General features: G+C 35.8%; 1 protein-coding gene and 1 pseudogene across 2 annotated transcripts in view; both read right to left on the bottom strand.

The window, feature by feature from the left end:
• FSTL5 (follistatin like 5) overlaps positions 1-27,503 on the bottom strand; it is a 948,118-nt gene that overhangs the window by 759,456 nt on the left and 161,159 nt on the right. For both annotated transcript variants that reach the window (XM_020969711.1, XM_020969713.1), the window contains exon 3: positions 8,708-8,741. In XM_020969711.1, the coding sequence (XP_020825370.1) occupies positions 8,708-8,741 (34 nt within the window). The remainder of the gene's footprint in view (positions 1-8,707; positions 8,742-27,503) is intronic.
• Positions 1,712-8,345, bottom strand: LOC144455313 (uracil-DNA glycosylase pseudogene; annotated as a pseudogene).

Genomic DNA, 27,503 nt, shown 5'->3' with positions numbered 1-27,503 from the left:
ACAATTGTAGATTTTAGAATTCCAAGGGTCCTTTGAGGCCAGCTAAAACAATGTCTTCATTTGACATTTGAGGAAATAGAAGCCCAGAGGAGTTCAATTACTTGCTCCTTGTCACATAGTTAAATGGAAGAAACTAAGACAGGATATTTTGTCCTCTGGCTCCAAGTCCAATACTCTTTCCATTGAACATAGATACTTATATCAAGAAATTTACAAATCTAATATGTGGTTTGGGAGGAAGCCCATATGCAAAAATAATAATGATACAAGGGAGGATTAAAGTGCTCAGGGTCATAAGAAATTTGAGGACGAAGCCACTTTCACCTTGGTTAGGATGTGTGTGAGAAAGGCAAGTGAAGGAAGGTTTCTGAGAGGAGGAGGACCCTGAGTTGGGCCTTGGGTACTTCAATAGGTCACATAGTTCAGATTTGTTGTGTTTACTTGCTTACTTGTATTATTACCTGGCAGTTTCATCTGTGTAAGGCCATTAGATCTTTGAGTTTAAGCTATTTTTTTTTAAAGAATTAAACATCTTTTATTACCAAAATCAGACAGCAGCACTGATAGCAGCATAAGTCACGGCTGGCCTTAACAAGATATCCCATTAATAGATGATTTATATACATACACCCCCCCCAACAAAAATAAAAAAAACCAACCTACAAAAAGGTCTGGTTGTGTGATTAAAAAAAAAGTATAGCAAAACTTTTCATATTACAAAAACTGTAAAACTGATTTTATAGTCCATAAAAATTAAATCTTGTTTCACATAATCAGCACTGCTTTGACAAAGTCCCAACTGTAAGACAAGCTTATAAAGGAATTTTTTCCATGAAAAAAAAAATCTACCACCTTCTTCTCTTCCAGATCCTCAAATTCCTAACCCCTAACCCTGAAAATGACAGACAAGCATTCTATGACAATGAAATTTCCAGCCAAGGCTTGGTTCCCAGAATGCTAAGGCCCCAGAATGTTTATTGCTTTAAAGAAAAAGATCAATCTGCATTCTAGTGTTCCCCAAGAACATAGCCACTGATGGATTCTGTCATCTTCTGTCAATGGAAAAAAGGACTAAGAGGAAAAAGAAAGAAAATAATAACTTTTCTCCTTTGCCAACTTGCGGTGGATATTTTGAAATGCTCAGCAGCAAACATCTCAAATTCAGAATCTCAGTTAAAAGAACAAAAAACAAAACAAAACCCAAAACCAGGATCCGCTTGTCTTCTCCCACCTCAGATCTCTGTGGATGAAGCCAGCAAAGGTAACATTAACTAAGAAACCTGTCAGTGAGCAGGGGGCTCTTCTCTCTTTACCTTCCAATTCCCTCACCATCAGGGAGCTAAAAAAACAAACAAAAAAAAAACAAAGAAACAAACAAAAAACCCTTGGAATTAAGTGTTCAATTCTCTCTCCTATTCCCTTCAGCATCCTGATGCAATTTTCCTTCTCCAGACTCCCCGGGGCAAAGAAAAGTTTGGGTGGTGCAGAATAATTTGTTTCCTTTCTGGTCACAGTGAATTAAAAGCATCTTAATGAAATGACAAGCCATCCTATGATGACCCAAGCTGATTGGGTAGACTACTTGCACAGTGGAAGATACCAAACGCAACTTAACCTTTTGGCCACACAGAAAAAAAGGTGCATTAATTTTTTGTTACCTCTAAATTTGCTTTGGCACCCATTTCCTCAGACTTTGACTTCTACAAATCCCCTACCCATGGCCCCCAACAAAGCTTTTCCCAGCCAAGATGAACAGAATCCTCATCCAGTTCACTTCCAACTGCTTCAAAGCACCAATCTGTTTCTTGCCAGACTTCTTTAGCAACTTGTTGGAATTGGAGAAATGCCTGTATCTGAGGAACCCTTTATGGACAGAGAGAGGAGAAGGGTGAGCAGTCTGCAGGACACGGAGAGGCCTTTCTTCAGGTTTTCATTCAGCCAAGAAACCACTGCATCAGTGAACTGCTCCCAACTTCTCTCCTTATGGGAGTTGACGTGGTGGGCTCAGACTATGAACATTCTGTCTGGCCCATCCAGACAAATCTCCTTGACCCGCATGGGCAAAGCCCTCCATGTCTGTGGACAACTCCTTATAAATATTTTCTAAGCTGGCTCGGGATGGGACAGGCTTTCGAAGCTGAAGCAGAGTCCATGAGCTTGATTGGTCGTGATAAGGGTCCTGCCCGAAGGTGACAACTTTGACATCTCTAATTTCACACAGCTGTGTGCAGGTGAGGACTTGGTCTAGAGGTGGGTAGATGTTATGGAGTTTTTGTTCTTCCCCAACAAATCTCATTAGCTGGATGAAATAAGGTTTGCAGACTCCTGCGCTAAGCGCCCGCTTCCAGCCTTTCCGAAACGCGCCGGGACGTTGCAGGAGGTGAGCCTGAGCAGAGCTGATGCCCTGTAATTCTGGATCCCGTCCAACTGCTCGGGACTCAGGGTAGACAAGAGGGTGCCAGGCTTGTCTTGGGGCTGGCTCTTCTTGGCCCGGCTGACCTGCGGGATGTCTCCAAAGAGGCGGGTGATGAGACAGGGAAAGAGCCAAGAGCACGGTGGGCTCAGATCTAGACCCCTAGGCTATTTCTTTTCAATCCCCCCAGGGCATCCACAGTAGGTACTTAACAAATACTTTAAATCACCTTTCGTATCCTTTCATCCAATTGCCTCATATAGATGAGTAAATAGGCTCAGAAAGGTTAATATGTATTTTATATTTTATGCGTTTAAAGTACCATCCCCCATAAGCTTTACCAAACTATGAAGGGGATCTATAATTCCAAGGCTGGTTAGTAAACTTCTGCTGTGTAGAAGCCTGCCATTCCCTTACCGGTTGACTGAGGGATTGATATGATTGATATTTGAGTCTCTTAAAGAAAAAAATAAATTATATAAATAGGTATAAATATACTTAATACTTATGCTGTTAAGTACCTAGTTTATGCTTAATATTGACTCAATCAATAAGGTACTTTGAAAATCTTCCCTGTAGTTGACTCTGTCCTATGTGATCTCTTTCATTATAACAAGCAAATCTCAGCTTTTTATTATGACTGAACCTTTCTGGGAGAAGCTGTAAGAATTTTCAGTCCAAATGGACTTGAATTACTGTACCCAGGCATTCTACTCTACACATACTGAGAAAGTATTTTTCCACCTTGCCTCAAGCAGAAATCTACACATCTGTAATTACCATATCCTCTGTTCCTTCTGAGCAGAACAAGTACTGTTCTCCTTTGACACCCCTTCAAAAACTTGGAGACAACTATTATGTTCCCCTCTGAATATTTCCTTCAATAGATAGATTTCCTTCAATCTTCAACAGCTCCTTGTATGATATAGTTTTTGCATCTCTTTCTTCCTCAACTTTGTCTAAATAAGATCCATCTTGTTCTTTCTAAAATGTGGTATCCAGAGTTGAACACATAGAATTTAGATGTGTTTGATCGAGATCAACTAAGAGCAGGGTGGAAATTACTTCCTATGCTTTGGCTCTTGTAGCTCTCTTAACGCAATCTGAATAGCATTTTTTTTTTTTTTTTCCTGACATATCACATTAACTTTCATGGACCTTGCAAATAAGCAAATCAGACACTGTATCTTTTTCACAGCAATTGTTGCCTGGCACTTATCCTGTACTTGAAAAGATGATTTTTAATGCAGATGTTGCTAATGTTGATGACTTGGCTTTCAATGCAGCAGTTTTTTCATGGGCTCTCTTATACTCCCCATTTCAGTTTTATATATAAATTATTTGATTTTGACAGCTTAAAGCAGTGTGTGAATGTGTAGTATTGTTTCTTTCAGCTACATAAATAGCTTCCCCTTCCAAGTAACCATATGGCAAGGATCCTGTTCATGTAACTAAGGGACAAAACATACGTCTATTGTCCAGCCTCCCCAGGGTACTGTTTATCGTTGAAGTAAAAGTATAAAGGACAGAATCTCCCTTTTGGTCAAGTGGAACAAGGGATGAGGGTGGGGCATTTAGGGACTTTAAGTCCTCCCATGTGAAAACTCTTGGGGAATACTTGGAAAGCTTTTGTACTCTTTACATTAAAAAAAGGGAAGATTAGAAGGAAAGAAAGGAAAGAAGTGAAGGAGAGAAAAATAGGAAGAAAAAGTCAGGAAGGAAAGTAAAGGAAGGAAGACACAAAAAGAAAAGAAAAAGGAAAAAGTAAAGAAAGTAGAAAAAAGATAAAGGAAGAAAGGAAACTTAAGAAACTTATTGCTCACCTTAACTCCAGGGTTACCATATTATTATGAGTCATTACATCTCTTACTTTTAATAAGTGAATTCCAATAAAGATGTATTTTAATGAAAAATTCAGAGTAAAAGCAACATGTTAGTGACTCTGGTAGAGTATAAGCATATACTAAAAAAGACATCATAGCTGAGAATATAGGCTTCATGGTTGCAATATTTTATGATTTATATTTTTAATTCCTTTGTGGAACCTGTAATTTAACTTGGCCTAGACTGGCCACTCTCTCAGTTTCTCCCCATGTGGTAGGGCTTTTTTTTTTTCAAACCAAACTGTGGGAACAATGAGAAGGAAAGAGGCACCTGCACTCTTATCACGATTCCTACTCAGGTCAAACTGCTGCTTTATCTATTGCCTAGAATACATCTTCTCTCTCTGTTCTGAGAAATTAGGAAAAAATGAATCAACAATTCTTGTTCTATATCTCAGAGCCCCAGATTAAAAAATAATGAAAATAATAAACGAACAAGAAACCTTTTCTGGTAAAATAATAAAATTGTAAAATCTATTATTCTTTTCTACTGGATACTTCCCTGTTCTGCACACCATTCTCAAGTCCTCCTCTCAGGTCTTAAGCATATTCAGCTGTCCACAGTTCCTTAGGATGGGAATCTATGAGTCACATCAATTTCCTTCTACCCATTCCCATGTTGTAGAAAGAAGAAAACGACTTTTTGCCAACTTTTTGCCTACTGTATTAAGCCCCTTACATGTATTATCTTATTTAATCCTTACAACAAACCTGAGAAGTAGGTGCTGTTATTATCCCCATTTTATAATTTAAGAAAACTGAGGCAGACAGAGGTTAAGTGACCTTCCATAATCACAGATTCAGTAAATGTTTGAGGACATATTTGAAACCAGATCTTCATGAATCTAGGCCCAGCTTTCTATGCACTGGGCCACATAGCAGCCTTTTATAGCAAAGTAGGTGGAGTGGGTTTGAGTTAGAGAGAGTGGATCACAACATGAAATTCTGCTGTGATTTCTGCCTAAAGCATTGGGAAGGCTATCAAAGTGCCATTTTAATTTCTACCCAAACTGACAGACTTCTTGAGGCCACTTAAACCTGACTTTAAAATTATGAGTTAAAATCTCTAAAAACTACTTTGGGTATTAAAAGTACTGTGCTATGTAGAAATTTTCTGAAAGACAAAAGAGTTAGCATGGTGGATGGGCCAGTGTGCTAATTTGGAATCAAGGGACATAGGTTCAGTCTCTAATTCTACCAGTCTCTAATTCTGCCACAATTCTACCTGTGCAACTTTGGTCAGATTAATAGGTCCCAGAATCTTACCTCTAAAATGAAGGCCTCTAAGGACCTCTGAACTCTAAACCTATGATCCCAAGTGCACCTGAAAACCATATGTTTGACTTAAACTGAACAAGTTACCATTCTTTTTGATCCTTTATGGGTAATTTATTCCTCATCTCTTGCCATCAGATCCATGCAACATAAAGCAAACAAAAGAATATTAACACAATTCTAATTTTAAAATCCATGATATTAGTTAAAATAGCATAGGACAATCATCAGTTTACTGCATAAGGATGAGGTCCTCCTTTGTTAAACAAAGCTCTGCTACACAAAACAAAACAAAACAAAACAACAACAACAACAACAACAACAACAACCCTGGCAGCCCAGGGTCGTAACAATGATTCAGATTAAACTAGAATGAAATCAGTCAAGCTCTAACTATGTTTGGAAAGTCACTTTATGGTATTTTTTTCAATAACATCTGAGAAATAAGACCAATAATAGTCAAATCCAAAACATGAATTAATTTAAGAGACAGTCGAGGGAATATTAGCTTAAATTATTATTGCTGTGGTCATGGGGAAAAGAAAAAAAATACATTTTTTAAAGAGTACTTTGCCTTTTAAAAATTTTATTTACAGATATTCAACATTTTTAATATAGAATTGCTACCTTAAGCAAAAACATACACAGAACAAAGGAAAATCAATAGATAAAAGATTCTGACCCCCTTAGTTCACCAAATACCATTGGTAAGGCAGATTATCAATTTAACAAGCCTCAAAAGTCTGCCGACTGTTAAGTAGATGCTATTATCCAGTAAATACAGCTAACATTTTTCAAATGCATTGCTAATTCATTTGATGTGTTTAATCAGTTACAGGCATATCCTTCTAACACGACATTCACCAAATAAGCAGATTATTACTTCTTTACCTCCACATGCTCTCTGAGATGATGAATAAAAGAGCAAAGCTGTAGGAAAAAATTCAACTTTATAGTCAAATAATTGCATGTCCACATGGACTCATATAACTAGGCATGGGTAATCTGGATTCCTCTTGGGAAACATCAGGCCATGTGTCCAGAAGTATCAACATGTCTTATTTGTTTACAACTCAGTGGCCTCTAAGCCACAAATTAAAGTGAGAATTCTGAGCAATGCATTGTAGAATGTTAAGAGAGACAAAGGGCATTTATCTTGTATCCTGCATTTCTTTGCAAAAGATGACAAGCAAACAAACAAACAAAAAAGATTCACCTAAACATTAAGTTGAAAACTGTCATTTTTGCTGCTGCAGGTGATGTAATTTATATTGCCCATGGCAATGAAGCATCAGGAAAAAAGCAACACAAATCTAACTTCTATTATAACATTATTAACAATATGATCGAAGACTAACTTGGCACACTGGGGTTTTTCATAACAAGGTATATATTTGGTTTACCTAAAATGCATACATCATTTAAATGCATATCACACAACATATTTTGGTATTGAAATTCTCTTATGCAGCAATCTAGCTATAAAACTGAAAGTTCAGATGGATGTTTGAGCATAAATAAGCCTAAAATTCCATATATTTAATCAAATTATACTCAAGCCTTCTGAAAACAAATACAGATACTTTTGGAATTCCTAGAACCAGAAACATATATATTTCAGCAGAAACATGAACAAAACTATTAAAACTAATGTTTAATGTTAAAAAACTTATTCTGTTTTCAACATAGACAACATATACATACTTAAGGGCTGACAAATAATGAGAACTATGCAATCCTTTAAAAAATGCTATCTCTAATTTCCCAAATAGAATTGATAAAAATCCTTCTGAGGATTTTAAAATCTCATCATTTGTAAATTGGGGCTTATAAATAGGTATTTCTCTCAAAGTTTTGTTCTTTGCCATCTTTAGGCTACCTAGAGATGTCAACAGTTAATAGAGTCTACTGCTGTTACTAGAATTCAGTGTCTAAAGCACTCAGGCATATCTGAAAATCCTCATTAGATGTTGTATATAGAGGGTTGAAGTTGAAGTTAAATGATGTAGGTACAAATACTAATTCTGCTAATTACTACCTGTGGCACAGTGGCCAAGTCAATTGACCCCTCTAAATCTCAGTTTTCTTCTCTGTAAACTGAGAATGAGATTATCAGTTATGTCAAATTCAGATAGAAACAGATCTTCATACTGCATATTGACTTAGAAAACCACAAATTAACATTATCTGTGTTTTACTGTATTTTGTTAAACAATACCCAATTACATTTAAATCTTATTCAGGCCCCAACCAGGCATTTTGCTAGCCACATGGGGCAGGGAGCCTCCAGTATTACATCTCTGGATTAAACAATGCTTAAGATCCCTTTTATCTCTATATCCTGTGATTCCATGAAATTGTTTCTATTGATTGTCCTCCTCTTCTGGGCCAAAAGTGGTATGTTTCTTTAAATCTCATCTCTCTGAACACTTTGATCTTCACAGTGTTTTACTGGAGCTATTATAGCTCCCAAAGTTCCACTAGATGTTATCACTAATTCTAGAAAGCTATAACTGGAAATTATCCAGAGTTGTTCTCAGGTAGCATCTCAGGATGACTATGCTAAAATCTGGAGAATTCTTTATAATGGTAGTGTTGTAAGAAGACTACAGCAAATGTGGTGAAGTGACTTCATTACCACGGCTACTAGGGAAAGCTTACTTTTAAGGCTGCTGCCACCACCACTACATTTTCCCAGAGAAACCCAGTAATCGGACAAAAATATGTTGCTGAAATTCTACAGACTCTATAGTAAAAGAGGCATTGGTCCCCATAGTAACAATTCATCAGGTCCAAAAAAACCTCCTCCCCTACCCCAACTCCTTCACCCTATCACTATATATGTATATGTATGTATATATATATATATATATATATATATATATATATATAAACTATATGATATATATATATATATATGTTATATATATAGTCATATATATCTATTAACTATGAAGGATTTCATGGGGAAACTCTAGATGAAACAAAGATATACATGATTTTTGATACTCCATTATTCTGAAATTTTCCCTAAAGAACCACATTTTTGACCCAGTAGCCAAAGATTAAATATCCTTTATATACTCAATAACATTAGAGGTAACAATGATTTAAAAAAAAATCATTCAGTCCTTACCCTTGCTTCTTGAACTTTCTTGACTTTTTTCCTGCTGGAATAAAAGATAGAAATGTGTCAAAGTCTGTAAATGACTTCTTAATAAGCAGAATTTTTTTTGTTTTAACAACTATCAGGAGCCCTGAAACATAGAATAATATTGAGCTTTAGTTACCACATCTGTAAATTGACAGGGATGGACTGAAATGTTTTCTAAGCATGTTTTTACATCTGAATCTGTGATACTTTGATCCCATTGTCTATGCTACAGAAAGGCAATATATTTTCAAATAAAGCTACTCAGAAACAGGGCAAGCATCAGGATGTGGTATTAAGAGTGCTAGATTTGGGATTAGAAGGCTTAGGTCCCTACCTAACGGACTCCTTGGAAAAGTTCACTTCACTTCTATTTTTGAAACATCATCAAAAAGAATTTCTTGCAGGATATACAAAAGATCAGAAATTAGCAATGGGTATATATTTCTGTAACAAATTAGCATCTTAAATGAAATATGATTTCAAAAGTTAAGCATGATGAATTAGTACAGATATGTGACTTAAAAGGTGTGTTATTTTTATGTCCTTAGGCAAATCCGTTTAGAAAATAATTATAATTTAAATTTATCTCAGGAAACTGCTTCCTTCTTTTCTGTATTAATAATAAATAATTTATAAAGAATACACTTTAATGGGCAAACATTCTCAGGAATTCACTAAAAGACACAAAAGATTTTTAAACAATTGTTCAATTTAACTTTGGATTTGGCCCCATCTCATTCTCTAAAGGGGAAAAAAATGAGGCTAAAGTTGACAATGATTCTATTCATTCACGCATTTTTTCATTCAAACCTGTCTCCCAGTTTGACATACCTCCTTGTTAGTTGCCTAGCAACCACTGAAGAATTAGCTTTCTTTCAAGTTTTTAAGTAGAAACCATTTACCCTATGACTTCTTATTTAAGGCTTAAGCACACTTTCTTTAAAAGTTTTAGAGTCTCAGACCATAAGTTAAAGATGACGCAAAGTATACAGAAAAAAAAAAGGGTGTCAGGGCCTGCTACCTACTACTTGTGTAACTTCAGACTATTAATTTTACTTTCCTAGGCCTCTATTTCCTCATTTTTTAAATGAAAGAGCTCAAATGATTATGTTCTATGACTCTAAATACTTCAAATTACAGATGTTATTTACAGAATAGATGTTATGAAGTTAGAGTTGAAAAATGATAGGTTATTGTAACACCAAGAAGCCAGCATCTCATGGTCAATGGTGGGAGAACTCTTGAGTTTTTACATATAGGACCCCAGATCCTGTCTCTGCAGTTAACTATCTGTGGGACTTTTGGGTTAATCATTCTATCTCTCTGGGTCTCACTTTCTTTATCTGTAAGGTCAAGGGGTTGATTTAAATCACCTCAGATTCAACCTAGATCTAAATCTATGATCCTAGAAGTGAAAGATAAGTGTAGAGTCAGTGAAATTTTTTGGCAAAGTGAAGGAGGAGCAAAGAGCTCCCATGTTAGTAACCAAGTCAGTACTTGGTTCTGGAGTGAGAGGTGTGCAATTCAAATACCACATCTGATGCCTATTACCATTGTGACCTTTGATAAATCATTTAACCTCTTTTGACTCTGACTTTCTCAGCTGGAAAATGAGGGGATTGTGCTAGATTGCCTCTGACATCTCCTGCAGATCTAAAATATCGATGATTTTTGATGCAAGTGTTGCCAGACTTTTCTCTTCCTTTTCTTTTTTTCTCTTTGCTTTGCATTTTGACCACTTTGTGTCTTCCTAATACTTTTACCAAGACACAAAGCTGAGCAGACGAGGTTTTTTTTAAAAGTTTGAGTTTGAGAAACATAGATTTTTTTTCCTTTTTTTTGTGATGGATGAATAGTAAGTAATAAAGTATAACTAGAGAAGTGTGACATTCACACTTTGGTTCTATCCTACTTATCTTGGCTGATTACATATTCTTTGCTTCAAACTGGACCACCTGATGTTTCCAAAGCATAAGCATTCTGCCGTCACTTCCATGCCTTTGTATAGGCTGTTCCTCAGGCCTGGAATGCTTTATTTCTTCTTTTCTTTTGGAAATCTCTGTTCACTTCAAGATGTAGCTCAAATAGCTAAATGGCCTTCCTGATTATATCAGTTGTTCAACTTTCCTCTCATCTTCCTCAAATCACTGCCTATAAATGTTGTAAGAATTAGATTACGAACCCCTTAAGTGACTGATCTTTGCATTTTTTAATATCCTCAGCACTTAGCATAGTGACTGGCGTACAGTAAGTTTTTAATAAATGTCTATTCACTAAACATCTTGTATTCATTTTCCACTAAACACACATCCTAGAACAATGTAAGCTCATTAAGGTGAATGTTTCATTTTTCTATTTCTATCCAAAGTGCCTAGCATTGCACCTAGAGTACAATAGACCCTTAATAAAAGCTTTTCGGTTGATGGATTGATTTTGGGGACTCAAAAAAATGCAGTCTTCATAGTTGGATTCATAAGCAACTGGTTAGTTGCTTGCTATGGTTTATACTATTGCAAAACCTTTTCCCACTTTTTTTTTATCAGAACCCTTAATCTTTCAAGGTGAATCTGAAATGCCATCTCCTCTAAGAAACATTCCATGATCTCACTAGTTAGAAACACATCTTGATTTCTCATAAGACTTTCTTTGTACCACCCTCCTAGACTTAACTCATTCTATTTTCATCATAGCAATTTTTGTATCTGCCCTTATCATATCCCCTTGTAGGCTGACAGATTGATAAAGACAAGAAATGTGTCATAATTTCATGGGCTTATTGTGAAACTCAGTAAAGCAGTTGGTGACACTTAAAGCACCATATAAATGTTAACTATTACTGTTATTGCTTATCTTTGGATCCCATAGCATCTTCTACTATGGCACTATATGGATAAATACTTGTTTAATTTAATAATCCATGAACCATGTTATGGCTGTTCATAAGAGTGAATGTGAAGGATGTGGCAATACAATTTGGGGCTAGCATTACCATCAGGCCTTGCCCTCTGGTAAGAGGGAAGAGGTAATAACGATATACTGTGCCCATGTGTCCAGGGATACCTGGCCCATGGTCTCTTAACACTAAGGCTTGATGTCAAAATCTAAAACATCAGTGAATAAAGTTATCTCCTCAGTAACACCTGACAAGCTCATAAAATTTTCATGCATGAGTAGAAAATGCACGGCTTCAGGAGAACCTTCAAGGCTGTGTTTTACTTCACTGAATTAAATGCTTTATAAAAAAATTCGTAAGTGATAAACACAGCTGGATTTCATATTCTCTAACCTCTCAAGCCCTTGTATAACTGCAAAGAGGTGGCTTTCTACAGGAAAAATATGTCTCTCCAAAGCTGGTTTCTTCTTTTCTGATGTGCTCATCAAAGATACTCTTGATGACTATAAACCATTTTTGTTTTAACAATTATCAGGAACCCTGAAACATGTGTAGCTTTTATAAAAACTATAAAGCTTTTATAAAAAGGAGAAACCAAGAATATCAGTCAGTTATTTTAATGTAGTTTTGGTACCTTTTTGTTTTTGAAATCTCTATCTGTGATCTTTTGGATTCTTCTTGCCTTTAACATATGGCTAAAAAACAAATTACTGAGTGTCTCTAAAACGTTATCACCTATAGTAGAAAGTGTCAAATTCAAATAGAAATAAGGACCACTAAACTGTACTTAAGGATTCCTGTGGTCTACAATATTGACTTAGTTTTAAAATGTAATATTATCTGTTTTTTATTGTATTTTTATTTATCTTGTTAAATATTTACCAATTTTATTTTTATCTGGTTCTAGCCACACTCAGGAACATTGTAGGTATTTTGACCTTTTTGAATTTCTGACCTGCAACATGGATTTCTTATTTGGTCAAACCCAGCTACTCTTTCCCACATAATCTTTAGTGCCAGTGACATTTCCTCACAGAGTCCAAATGTGGTGATTGCACAACTGGTGCAAAAAGAAATGCATCACTATAAAAATACAAGCAGATAGAGCTGTCCAATTTCGAGTCTTTTGTCCTCTGAATTATCCATAAATATTTGGGGAATGATATTTCTTAGCAAAATCTCACATCATTTTCTCTACAGGCTCATTTGCCTTTCAACTTTTTATTTTGATTTGCTTTTGTTGTTGTAGGTCAAAACTGTCCAAAATCTTCTATCATCTTTCTCTGATGTTTTACAAATGGGCAAATCAGCTCTGTCCATTGGCTGACAAGGCCCACTACTTGAAAAAAGATTGTTTACTGGTTAAGGAAGCTTCTAAGTTGTTTGTTCTTACTATTTTCTGTCAGTTCAGTTTCTCGATAATGGTAATAGATTCATTTTTATCTATTTCCTAATTATTAAAGTTGATAGCTTATTTGAAATGTGCTTTGAAATTCGTATAAACTCATGCAGTGTCTTCTTTCACCTTATTTTGACCACTGACTTTACCAATATAAGTGTAACTAATTCTGAAATGAGCATTTATATATATGCACACTGTTGCCCTTTTAAAAATGTAACAAGTTTGGTGGTGAAAAGGGCAGGTTATTTTTTCACAAAGAAAAAACAGCAACTGAAAGAATGTAGTATTATGCCTCTTTCATAAGTAAATAGTGGTTAAAGGGGGGCAAAACCGAACTTTGGTTTAATAAAATGCCAAAATCCATGCATTAAGAAGCATGATCTTTAGATAAATAGGAGTAGTTTGGTTGCCAAAAGGAGCAAAAAAAAAAAATGGACTTCTATGCAAATAAAAAGGTTTAAATCACTTTGAAAAGGATAATATTCCTTTTTAGGTGAACAATCTGATGGCTGAAAAGAGAAAAATAAAAGAAATATGTAGTTAAAATGCAAGTGTGAAGAAACAGTTTTTAAAGAGACAATTTTAAGAAAACCTAAAGACTGTAGAATAGCTGGGGCTGCAAGGCATTATGCTCCCTTAGCTTATTTGCATGTAACTCTTTTTAGGCTAAAGAGGTTAACACTCACACAATGATAAATAAAGTAACTATTCAGAGATAATGAGATGATTAAATAAGGAAAGATGGTTTTATAACTAACAGAAAAAGAGAAAAATTTCTGCTTTTTTATCTCATAAGGGAAAGACAAGTCACTGAGAACCAGGAGGCTCTAATCTCTATCGTTTTAATAATGTGGCTCCTATCAAGCACTGAAGAACAGGGAAAGGAGTAAAGAACCAGGCAAGAGAGAAAGGACTCATGGGGGATTAAAAGGCCAGCTCTGGGAATTTTTTTTAAATTTAATTTAATTTAATATTTTTTTGGGAGGAGTCTGTAAGAGGAGAGTCAATTCCAAAAAGAAGCCTTCAGTTGCTACATCTAAATTTGCTGAATAAAGGCCAAAATTCACTGGAAGGTAGCTGAAAATAGTGTAATTTTCCTGGGGTACAATCTTCAGTGTGAGGTGAAATCTCTCAGAATTCCCTGTTGCTCTCTGCTGCCTTCTCTGGTGCAAGAAGGAAAAGCAGAAAGGGGACAGAGGCTTTGCCTCTGATTTGCTGTTGGACCACATAGAAGGCTGGTGAGTGAAGAGCTAGATTTGCCAAGAAAAAGATAACTTGATGACATTTACAGTTGTTTGAATTAAAGAGAACTGCTATCCAATGTAATAGAATTGCTATCCAACACTTTATCAGCCCTTTCAAAGGTTGATTGTGAGTGGCTTGTTCCTTCCTCTAAGAGAAGAAGAAAAAAAGCATTTTTTTTTCCAGCAAGAGAACAATGAGTTCTAAAAGGAAAAAGGTAGATGAGAAATAGCTTCTTGTGATGTACATGTTCCTGAATGATTCAAAGCTTCCAGTATATAATTGTAAGTTACCTTTAGCACAATAATTTTCCTACTGATGTGACCCTCTTCTAGCTGTAAGTGTGTCCACTATCCCCAGATACTGAATGGATTGATGGGAGTATGTTACCCAGGTTTATCTCTGGACGATGGTATATTAATTATTAATTTACTTACCTTAAAATTGGTAACTATATTATGATTAGTATTGTTTTTTTCTTTACTGTAAAGAAGAAGATAGTTACATTTTTGAACTAATAGTGCCATCATTGTGAGTATCTGGTTTTGTGTAAATGGGAATCACATAGGTAGGGGCTTGAAAGCTTTGGAGGTGAATTCCTACACCAGAATTAACCCTAGACCTTTGAGAGAGCTTGAATTTAGTTGCATAGTGCTGTTTTTTTTTTTTTCTGAGAATCCAGTTCTGCCAATATAAGGCCATGGTGAATTAAATAAGTCAGGCCTGAGAAAGTGGGTGACTCATACCGCATAAGTAGTATTACATTTTGAGGCACCATGCAAGACACACGCCACACAGAGAATCAATTGTTTTGTAGCAGCTATCATAAATTTGATTTTTATGAAGAAATTGAATGCTCTACTCTCTTCTTGAAGAAGAGACTCACAATATGCAGGTATGAGTATTCTTAGCATTACTCCAGACCGGTTTATTTTCTTTTTTGTTCCTGAAACATTAATTGTTGCCACCATCACTTTTATAAAATATATGAATGCATAGTGTAGTTCCTCAGATGGATAAGCGGAGACCAATATTGTATAAAAAGAGGGAAAGTTGGGTAAACCACTATTGAGAAATAGAGCAATGTTTTCAATGTTTTCAAACTGCTTACTATCATAGAAATTCATCTCTTTAACACCAATATTTACTTAGTGATGCTGTCTGGCTACAAATCATGGATCTTGAATGAACTGAAATTATCAGTAATCCAAAGGGTAGTAGAAGGATGAATTGTAGATATGTAAATAGATTATAGTCCATAATCAGTGATAATTTGTCTATAAGAAGTAGCACAAAAGATCATATTGATGACATGTGTGATTGGAACCAGTGATGTAGTGGGAATTAAGGCTGTAGATAAACATGCCAAATGTTAGGTCAATACTTCTGAGACAATAAGAGAATCAAAGGAAGTCTTTAAACTTGTTGGTCTGATGCTTCATGACAGATTTATTATAAGGCATAGAAAAGTATCACAAAGGATAATATTCAATAGTGACACAATATTCAACAAGAACCTATTCCAGTGTTGGACTGCTGTAATAGTTAAAATGTGATTTCTTATCTTGAGACAAACTACGGCTCCCAATAACGTCTGTGTATTGTTTCTTAAGTATTCTGGAGCTACACAAATCATATCTAATCCCACTTCTATGTAGCAGCTCTCTTTTTTGAAGATAGCTACCATATCTTATGCCAAGAGGCAGAATGGTAGTTCTGTATGGAGTATGGGCCTTGCAGTCATAAATGAACAAATTTTTTAAAAAAGTGTTTACTATATGCCAGGCATTATGTTAAGCACTGAAGATACATACACATAAAATTGATGGTCCTTGATGATCTAGAATTCTAGTATTATACACACGCAAACACACACACATACACATATATACACATGTATGTGTATATAAATATATGTGCATATGCATGCACAGGCATATACATGCACATGTAAATGTGTATACACATATGTATATATGCACATATAAATGTGTGTGTGTGTATACACACACACACACACACACATATTTAAAAGGAGTAGGAGTGCTGTAGAAAAAAATGCTTTATTCTACTGTTTAGAAAACTTATTATTATACTGTTTGAGTCCAGTTTTATGTGGCTTGAGATTGTTTGCACCAAGCATATCATCTTGACCGTGGTAATTTTAAGAATGCCAAGGATGAATATAAGGAATTTTGAATTCTCTTAGGTCTTGGATCCATGCAAAATATTTGTGTTTTGAGTTACCATACCTAGGTCTTATTTTGGGTCCACTCAAGCCTGTGTTTTAGATTTTGACTTCTGCCCAAATTTTACTGAATGTTTACATTCACTGATATCTATATCAACCCAAATTTTATTGAATGTTTATATTTACTGATATACATCTCAATCAACCTTGTTTATAGGTTGCCCACTCAGCAAGATTGTTTAACTTTGTACATGCGATTCCTGAACAAGAACCATTGTCAAAGTACTATATAATGTGAATCTTCCAGGTCAGAGAGGGGGTAGAAGAGAGAGTGAGAAAAAAGAGAGAGACAGAGACAGAGACAGAGAGACACACAGAGAGGCATAGAGGAGCACAGAGAGACAGAGAGACAGAGACAGAGACAGCCAGTCAGACACACTCTTTCTGGCTTGTATTTCTCTGCTAAATAAACTAATTTCTTTCTAAAACTTTTTTTTTCTGGGGGCGGGGTTTAGGATCTGTTCTCTCCAACTGCACTATCCATATAAACCTGCCTGGAAAGTATGTGGTAGTCTTGGTTCCAAAACAAGGGGCAAGTTTGCATATCAGAGCCCAGGATCATAGTGGAAGAATCCAGTTTATAGTAGGAAGATGAGAAGGAGGATGACTGGAATGGAAGTAGCAAACTTTAGAAGTTACATAAAAATGCTAAGCAGACCCATATCCAAGTCCTGCCTCTAACAAGTACTAGTTATATGATCATGAGAATGTAACTTATGCCCTCAGTGCTCCAGTCAGTTCTCTAAAATTATGTATTATAGTAGTTTGTCTAATCTGCAACAGCATTTCCATGCCAGGAGTTTCTTAAATATATGAAATCAAAAGTTTGGTTAAAAAAAAGTCTTCCCTTCGTCTCTTCTTTTCCAGGGTAAATAATTTCAATTCCTGCAGGCATTCTTTCTATTATATATATATATATAGCCAACTGGCATCTTAGTTCTTTTCCCTACACACCTCTTGCATTCTGATGCACTCATTTTTTCAATACTTTAGAAACTCACTATCCAATAAACTCCCATGACCACTGAATACATCAAGTACCTACTACAGCCTTCTTTGTTTTGCATTTACATCCTTCACAATGTGATCCCAGCACAATTTTCCTCCCTTACCTATTATTCCCTTTCATACACTCTCTGGTCTATCCAAACTAGCCTTCTAACAGCTCTTTACACCAAACCATTTCAAATTTATTCTATACATAGCTTGTTTGTACAGTTATTCGTGTGTTCTTTCCCATTAGACTGTGAGATCCTTAAAAAAAAAAAAAACAAGCAACTGTCTTTTACCTTTCTTTGTACCTTCAACAATTAGGCCTGACACTAGTATTGTTGTTCTTCAATCTTTTTCAATCATAGCTAAGTCTTTCTGACCCCATTTGTGGTTTTTCTTGGCAAAGAAACTAGAGGAGTTTGCTATTTCCTTCTCCGTCTCATTTTACTGTTTATGCTTATATATGCACATTTCATCTTCACCAAAGGAATGTAAGCTCTTTGAGGGCAGGGACTATTTTATTTTGACTTTATAGCCCAACACCTAGCATAATGCTTAGCACCTAGTAGCTTTTTAAAGACTTGTTAATTTATTGATTGACTTCAATGAATTTCTTATCTTATTTACTGGGTAGTTTTTTTTTTCTTTCCCGTCTGTACCTGATATGATCCATCCATATCTTATCATTCTTTGGAACTCTTCTTAATAAAACTTCAAAAGGGGATTCACCCAGTAATCCAAGGGCCATTCTCTAGATCGCTTGGAATTTGGGGGAGTATTTTTTAATTTAAATACAAAATATGAAAAGAAAAAAATATTGCCACATGCACAGCAGAACATAAGAGAGTATTCAAAATATAAAGCAATAAATTTCCATTTCAAGAAAGCCCATATAGTAAATACAACACATTGTGTTCAGAGCTGTCTGTCTTTTCTTTACATTCCTGTAGGTTTTACTTTGTCCTCTGCTGTGCACTTTTTACTTTGTTCTTTTTTCCACCTTCCTCTCCCCACCTCAAAAAGGTTACAAAACACACACACATAGACAAATACATGCATATTCATATATGCACTATATGTACACATACACATTCATATATTTACATACCATACATAAGCATACGCATATAGACATACACACACATATACATAGGTATGTATAATCGTACACATATATACATATAGATTCATATGCATCTATTTAAACTATACCATACTTGTTTGGGCCTTGTTTCTCTGAAGGTAAATAACATCTTCATAAGTCCAAGTCTTTGCATATTTTTCTAAATCCACCAACTCATCATTTTCTACATCATAGCAATATTCCAACCACATACTATCTAGTTATTTTAAATAGTCTAAAACAATATAGATTAATATGGCTGACTATAGTATTGTTTCCTTATTTTTCTCTTTTGATTAAATCTATTTTAGCTTTAACTTTGTCTGAAATCATGATTACTGTCTTTGCTTTTTTCCTAATGAATTCTACTCCTGATCTTTATTTTATGTTTGTTTGTATCTTTCATTCTTATCCTTCCCGACTCTTCTACTTTACTTCTACCTGCTACCATGCCCTCCTATTACTTAACCTACTTAACCTTACTTAACCCCCCCAGGTTCTCTCCCTTATTTTTTCCCCACCACCCTTTCTCCTTTACCTCTCATTTCCGTCTGAGGTGAGAAGAATTTTGTAGTCTTCCAAATATATTTTGTTGTTCCCTCTTTATCCCATTCCCATTAATCTAGACACCATTCTACAGCCTCCTCTTATCTTATTCCCTCACCTTCTTATTTCTTTATAAATTTTCTATTCTCTTCTAAATGCATATATTGTTTTCTCTTTAACCTAGAACTCATGTGAGTAGCCTTTCCTTTAAAAATTCATCCCTTCTCCCTATCTCCTTAGCCTTTTATATTTTTCCCAATTTAGAATACTTTTATACCCTTCCATATATATATATATATATATATATATATATATATATATATATATATATTATAATATATATATATATATATATATATATATATATATATGTATTATTCTTTCTTTAACCTATTCCCAGTGAAAGTAGGGTTCCAGAACTCCTCCCCCATTGAATTTCTCTGTTAGGTCTGCCTCTCACACCCCATTTATATAATTACTCTTTTTACCTTTTCCTGGATGGTATTACTTTTTAGAATCACATCATACTAACCTCAACCCCAATCTTTCTTTTGAATTACCCAATTACCAATTACAATCTTAGACATATAGTTTACATTTCCTGATATAAAAAGTGAACGGTCTGTCCTTGTTGAGTCCCTTGTAATTAGTCTTTGATGTTTACCTTATATCTCTCTTGGATCTTGTATGTAAAATTTTCTATTAAGTTCAAATCTTTTTGCAACAAAGTCCTGAAAATCTGGCAATTCATTGAATATCCTCTTTTTCCCCCTCAGGAATATGCTTAACTTTGCTGGGTCTATTTTCAGTTGCAACCCCAGTTCTTTTGCCTTTCAATATGTACTGTTCCATGACCTGTGGTCTTTTAGCATAGCTGCTGCTAGGTCTTGTGTGGTTCTAATTGTAGCTCCTCCATATTTGAATTTTTTTCTTTCTTTCTTGTTGCTCATAACGCTTTCTCCTTGATCTGTGGGTTTTGGAATTTGACTATGATATTCCTGTAGGTTTCCCTCATAGGATCTCTTTTAGGTGGTGGGGTATGTGTGTGTGTGTGTGTGTGTGTGTGTGTGTGTGTGTGTGTGTTTCTATTTCTACTTTCCTCTCATGCTCTAACACTTCAGAATAGTTTTCTTAATTATTTCTCATATTATTGTATCAAGATTCTTTTTTTTTTATTGTAGCTTTCAGGTAGTCCAGTTATTCTTATGTTTTCTCTTCTTGATCTGTTCTCCAGACCAGTTGTTTTTCTTATGAGATGTTTCACATTTTCTTCTATTTTTTCCATTCTTTGTATTTTGTTTTATTATTTTTTGGTCTCTTATAACTTCATTGGCTTCCCCTTGCCCAAATCTAATTTTCAAGAAGCCATTTTTTTCCTTAAGATTTTGGATCTCCTTTTCCAGTTGATTAACTTTCTTGTCACAATCTTCTTCTTTATCTTCAATTGTTCTTTTTGCTTTTTAATTTTTGCTCAGTCTTTCTTATTTGATTTTTAAAGTCTTTTAAGTTCTTCAATGAATTATTTTGGGGTAGGTGACCATTTGACATTATTCTTTGGGGTAGGAGAGGCTTTTTTTGTTTCAGTATCCTCTGAAGATGAACCGCTATTTTCTCAATTCCCATAGCAACTTTCTGTGATTGGGTTTTTCCTCCTTTGCCTACTTCGCTTTCTTTCTTTCTTTCTTTCTTTCTTTCTTTCTTTCTTTCTTTCTTTCTTTCTTTCTTTCTTTCTTTCTTTCTTTCTTTCTTTCTTTCTTTCTTTCTTTCTTCTTTCTTTCTTTCTCTTTTCTTTCTCTCTCTCTCTCTCTCTCTCTCTCTCTCTCTCTCTCTCTCTCTCTCTTTCTTTCTTTGTCTTTTTCTTTCTTTTATAGTGACTTGTAATCACCTCCAGTCCTACAACCAAAACCAAGAATTCTGCCATCCTGTACATGCCCACAGCCTGCAATGTCCCCTCCCCACTGCTTCTGCTCTCACAGGTGTGTGTGCTAGTTCTTTCTTGCTTGGGGCTACATCTGGGCAGTACAGCTGGGGCTGCTGTTCCTTATCAGCAGAGGTTCCCTAAATCTTCCCTGCTCAGAAGCCCAACTCCCCACACTCTGCAGGAGGTGAAAATTCCTGTGGCTGGGGCTGAGATTACTTCCCAACCCAGCTAACCCCAACTTGCTGCTTCAGCAAAACTAGCCTGGAGGTATTTATACTTCACAGGGACTAAAACTAGGTCCTGAGATTTTTCTTCCTGTTGTCCCAGGAGGACCACTGCTCTTGTTTGATTTTGCAGCTCTACATTCACCTTGAGGTGCTGTTTTGTCTTATTTGTGGGGAAAATCTGGAGAGTTTGGAATTTTCTGACCTATTCTGCCATCTTGCTGTTCCGGTAGAACTAGCATAGAGGTGTTTAGACCACAGGGACCAAACCTGAGTCCTGGGATTTTTTTTTCCATTCCCCTCCAGTGGTCAGGGGAGGACTACTGTTTTGTGTCAACTCTTGTTTGTTTTTTACCATGCTGTGGTCCTCCTGAGAATCTATTTTGTCTTGATTATTATGGGAGAAGTCTGGAGAGCTTGGAATTTTCTGATCTATTCTGCCATCTTCCCAGAATCCTCTCCCTCTTAGAATTTTTGAAGAACTTTTTTTTTCAATGTCCCTCTGAAAATATGGCACAAAGAATTGTTTCCTCCTCGTCCAAATAATGAAAACCAAATGTCTTTTTCCCCATCCTTTTTGACAAAAAACAAACACAATGCTGCCTTTTAATACTTTTTATATTCACTTTGTCTATTATATTTACATTGTATACTGAGCAGAATTATTAATTTATAAAATTTTATACATTAATGTAACATACCTATTTAGAAAGAGATAAATTTCTGTGCATAAGGACATTAATAATCCTATTTTAAAAGTGCTCTGCTGTGAACTTTCTAACTTAAATGTTACTTTACAGCTGACTTCCTGCACTGTACTACAAATTACCTTTTTTAATAGAATGAACATTCCTGACAAGGGGAAATCATCCAGGCACAAAAAGAAAAAAAATGTGTCTTTAAAAAAGGGGTCACTACAGATAAGAAGTGACCTACATTTCAGGTCATAATGTAGCCTCTGCAAACCTGTTATAAAACAAGAGAGTTTAGAGAGATGTTTATATGATGATGACATTCACTATCAAGTTTTAATTTTTTTTAATTTCAAAGACTTCTACATTATTAAATCCACTGAGGCAATTTTCTACCCTATTAACATGGAATTTTAACAGAAACTTCCGATCTGACAAGCAAAAATTAGAAAATTCAGTAGTGGTACCAAATAACATTTCCAAAATGACTTCCTAACGCACATGACTAAAGTAATGATGGCCAGTTATAAAAGACTTCACACAGATGTAACCTTTTTTTGCTATTTAATTGCCTAGTATTGCAGTATGCTAATGGAACACTTAGTATCTAAGGAATTGTTTTCATAGCATCAATCAATAGCCTCATAGACATGGGGATAATAATTATAATATGATTCATTTTATATAAAAAAAATAACACCAGTGATCCATTATCTGCAAAGCACATGTTTTTAGTTGTTTAGCTGGCAGCTGCCATCGATTAGCCCTATTCCATATTCTCTCTGCCTTGTAACTAATTGCACGGATTTCTAAGAATTGTGATTGAGATTTGGGGAAAACCATCTGTAGTCACTGAACAAAGACTGTAAGGCTAACTAGCCCCTTGGGAATGAAGACTATGACCTTGGCCTCATTAAACTATTGTCTTACTGACTAAACTAGTCACTGAACATGAATATGATCAAAGTCTTTTCATTGCCATATCTATATTCCATATTACCTGAAATAATATCTTCACCTTTCTCTCTCTTTCTCTATTTGTCTCTGTCTCCTCTGTCTCTGTCATCTCTTCTCTGTTTCTGTCTCTGTGTGTGTGTGTGTATGCAAGCCAAGCATGAGTTAAACATATTATATATAACATATGTGTACATATGTAGACAATATGTGTATGTATGTATATGCATACATGTTTCATATACAGCTATATATAGTGAATAAGTATCTACATCAAAAATAGTGCAAGGTCACTTGTTTTTTGCCAATTTGTACATATATACACATACACAAAGGGATCTTATACTGATGTCATAAAGTTGAAGCATTTAAGGGAGGTTCCTGGGGTTACCAGCAGGGGCAAGGGATGCAACCATTACTTCATTGGAATCACAGGATACATCTTGGTAAAGAGGAAAGTGCCCTGGTTTTAGATCTCCAATTCTAACTTGCAGGTTGCCCTTGCTTACATTATTTACCCTTCATGGTTCTCAAGTTCTTTACCAGAAAAAAGTAGAGAATTGGACTAAATTGCTTTTGACTTCCCTTCTAACTTTTTAACTATGATTAGATATAGAAGGTTGGAATTGGATAGGAGCTTAGAGTCCATCCAGTTCATCTCACTTAACTTTTAGATGAATAAACTGAGGCCTAGAAAAGAGAAGTGACTTGACTTCTGCTTCCAGGAGCCAAGATGGCAGAGTGAAAAGGTAGTCACTCTCACTCTCCCCTATCAACCTCTGAAAACCCAGAAAATATCACCCCAGAAAAAAAAAACCCTGGAACACTGAACTAGAAGAAAGAGGAGCAGCAGTGCAGCAGCCCAGCAAACAGGTCTCCCAGTGCCTCAGCAAAAATAAGGGGCAGAACTACAAGGGCCCCAGACAGATAAGTACCCTGTGGCATTCATCTGGAAGAAGGTGAAGAAAACAACCTAAAGGCTTCCTAAAGCCCCAGACTTGCTGGTTCCAACCCAACACCAAGTGAGCTGTCGGAGCCCTGCAGCCTGCAGTTGTGAAGAAATCCTGAAGCCAGGTGGTAGAACAGGCAAACACCAACACCTGGACCAGTGCCTCAGTGAGGGGGGGGGGAACCGGTGGAAACCAGCTCAGAAAACCACCAGGTCTGGCTCTACACACAAAGGAATCTCCCAGGCATTAGCAGAAAAGGGAGACAACACTGCAGGGGCCCCAGGCAGATAAACACCTGCAGCACCATCTAAAAGGAGCTGAAGAAAGCTAAAGGAAAGGAAAAGCAGGCAACCTAGAATTGCCTGAAAGTTCCAGCCTTGCTGATTCCAGCCAACACAAGGTAAGCTGCCAGAAACCTACAGCCTCCAATTCCCAGCATAAGAGGCCCACACAAAGCCAGTGACCAAGACCTAGGCTCCCAACACAAGAAGCTTGGGTCAGTACCCTCTGTTCCCCAGGAGGAGAGCTCAATCTCTTTAAAGGCCAGGGAATAAAGAAACACCATGAGTAAAAAGAAACATACCATAGATTCATATTATGAGAAGAGTGAAGATCAAGACAGAAATTCTGAAGAGGACAACATTGTCAACAAACCCACATCTGCAACAACAAAAGGGAATATGAACTGGTCTGAAGCCCAAAAAGCCTTCTTAGAAGAGCTCAAGAAGGATTTTCATAGTCAAATGAGAGAGGTAAAAAAGACTTTCAAAAATGGAATTGGACAATTGGAAAAAAAATACACTGAAGAAAACAAGTCCCTAAAAAACACAATTGGCCAATTGAAGAAGGAAGGACAAAAACTAACAGAAGAGTACACTGAAGAAACAAGTCCCTAAAAAACAATTGGCCAGTTGAAGAAGGAAGTACAAAAACTAACAGAAGAAAACAATCTGTTAAAAACTAGAATTGGACAAATGGAAACTAATGTCTCTATGAGAGAGCAAGAATCAGTCAAACAGAAACAAAAAAATGAAAAAAGATGAAAATGTAAAATACCTCATAAAAAACACCTGGAAAATCGACTCAGGAGAGACAATTTAAAAATTATTGGACTACCTGAAAATCATGATGAAAAAAGAGCCTGGACAGTATCTTTCAGGAAATCATAAAGGAAAACTGCCCGAAGTCCTAGAACCAGAAGGGAAAATAACCATAGAAAGAATCCGATCACCACCTGAAAGAGATCCCAAATTGACAACACCAAGAAATATAATAGCAAAATTCCAAAATTACCAGATGAAAGAGAAGGTGCTGCAAGCAGCCAGAAAGAAACAATTTAAATATCATGGAACCACAGTCAGGATTACACAGGACCTTGCAGCTTCTACATTAAAAGAGCAGGGTGGAACATGATATTCCATAAGGCAAAGGAGCTTGGAATGCAGCCAAGGATCAATTACCCAGCAAAAATGAGCATCATTTTTCAAGGGAGGAGGTGGATATTCAATGAAATAGGAGACTTCCAAACTTTCCTGATAAAAAGACCAGAGCTCAACAAAAAATTTGATCTTCAAGTACAGGACTCAAGAAGGACTTAAAAAGGTAAATGGGACAGAAAGATACAATATGTTGTTAATGGGGGGGGCTGTTTAAACCCCTACAAGGGAATATGAGACTTGCAACCCTTGAGAACTGTATTGTTATTACACCTGTTAAAGGAGTATACATAAAGAGGGTGGATATTAGTTGACTTTGATGTAATGATAAAAAAAAATCTAATCAAGTGGGTTAAATGGATCCAAATAAGTGGATCAATCTGATCTTAGAAAATGTACTGAGAAAGGAGGAGGCAGACAAGGGTAAATTACATTACAGGAAAAGACACAAAATCCTATTACAGCAGAGGGAAAGAAGGGGGGAGCATTGTTTGAACCTTACTCTCATCAGATTTGGCTCAAGAAGGGCATAATATAATCAGTTAGGTATAGAAATCTAACTTGCCCTATAGGCAGTAGGAGGGAAAAGGGGAAAGAAAAGGGAGGGGGGAAAGAAAAGGGGGGAAAGAAGGGAGGAAGAAGCAGTAAGACTAAAGGGAAGAAAAGGGAAAGGGATAATAAAAGGGGGAAGGGACTGAAGGAGGCGGTGGTCAAAAGCAAAACACTAGTGAAGGGGGGAAAGGAAAAAGGAGAAAGAAAAGCATAGGGGGGAAAAAGGATGGAGAAAAAGACACAGATAGTAATCATAACTGTGAATGTGAATGGGATGAACTCTCCCATAAAACGGAAAGGATTGCAGAATGGATTAAAAACCATAATCCTACAATATGTTGGAAACACATTTGAAAAAGAGTGACACATACAGGGTAAAGGTAAAAGGCTGGAGCAGAATATATTATGTCAGCTGAAGTAAAAAAACAGGGGTAGCAATCCTGATCTCAGACAAAGCAAAAGCAAAAATAGATCTAATCAAAAGAGATAAGGAAGGAAACTACATCCTGCTAAAAGGCACCATAGACAATGAAGTAATATCATTACTAAACATATATGCACCAAATGGTATAGCATCCAAATTCTTACAGGAGAAGTTCGTGGAGTTAAAGGAAGAAATAGACAGCAAAACTATACTAGTGGGGGACCTGAACCTCCCCTCTCGCACTAGATAAGTCTAACCACAAAATAAACAAGAAAGAAGTTAAGGAGGTGAATAGAACATTAGAAAAGTTAGGTATGATAGACCTCTGGAGAAAACTGAATGGGGATAGAAAGGAATATACTTTTTTCTCGGCAGTACATGGCACATACACAAAAATTGACCATGTACTAGGGCATAAAAACCTCACAATCCAATGCAGAAAGGCAGAAATATTAAATGCATCCTTTTCAGATCATGATGCAATAAAAATTATAAATAAAGGGCCATGGAAAGAGACTAAAAAATAATTGGAAACTAAATAATCTAATCCTAAAAAATGATTGGGTCAAACAACAAATCATAGAAACAATCAATAATTTCATTCAAGAGAATGACAATAATGAGACAACATACCAAAACCTATGGGATGCAGCAAAAGCAGTTCTTAGGGGAAGTTTTATATCTCTAAATGCTTACATAAATAAAATAGAAAAAAGAGGAGATTAATGAATTGGGCATACAACTAAAAAAAAAAGAAAAGAAAAATTAAAAATCCTCAACTAAACACCAAATTAGAAATATTGAAAACCAAAGGAAAAATTAATAAAATTGAAATTAAGAAAACTATTGAACTAATAAATAAAACTAAGAGCTGGTTTTATGAAAAAAATAAAATAGATAACCTTTTTAATTTAATTAAAAAAAGAAAGAAGAAAACCAAATTACTAGTATCAAGAATGAAAAGGGAAGCTACCACCAAGGAAGAGGAAATTAAAACAATAATTAGGAATTATTTTGCCCAACTATATGCCAACAAATTTGACAATCTTAGTGAAATGGATACATATTTACAAAAATATAAATTGCCCAGATTAACGAAGAGGAAGTAAAATACTTAAATAACCCCATCTCAGAAAAAGAAATTGAACAAGCCATTGATGAACTCCCTAGGAAAA

Source organism: Phascolarctos cinereus, unplaced genomic scaffold, assembly GCF_003287225.1.
Source record: "Phascolarctos cinereus isolate Bilbo 61053 unplaced genomic scaffold, phaCin_HiC Scaffold_9;HRSCAF=440, whole genome shotgun sequence".
Lineage (NCBI taxonomy): Eukaryota > Metazoa > Chordata > Mammalia > Diprotodontia > Phascolarctidae > Phascolarctos > Phascolarctos cinereus.
The sequence above is the reverse complement of the archived record's forward strand: the minus strand, read 5'-3'. Positions and strand labels throughout refer to the sequence as shown.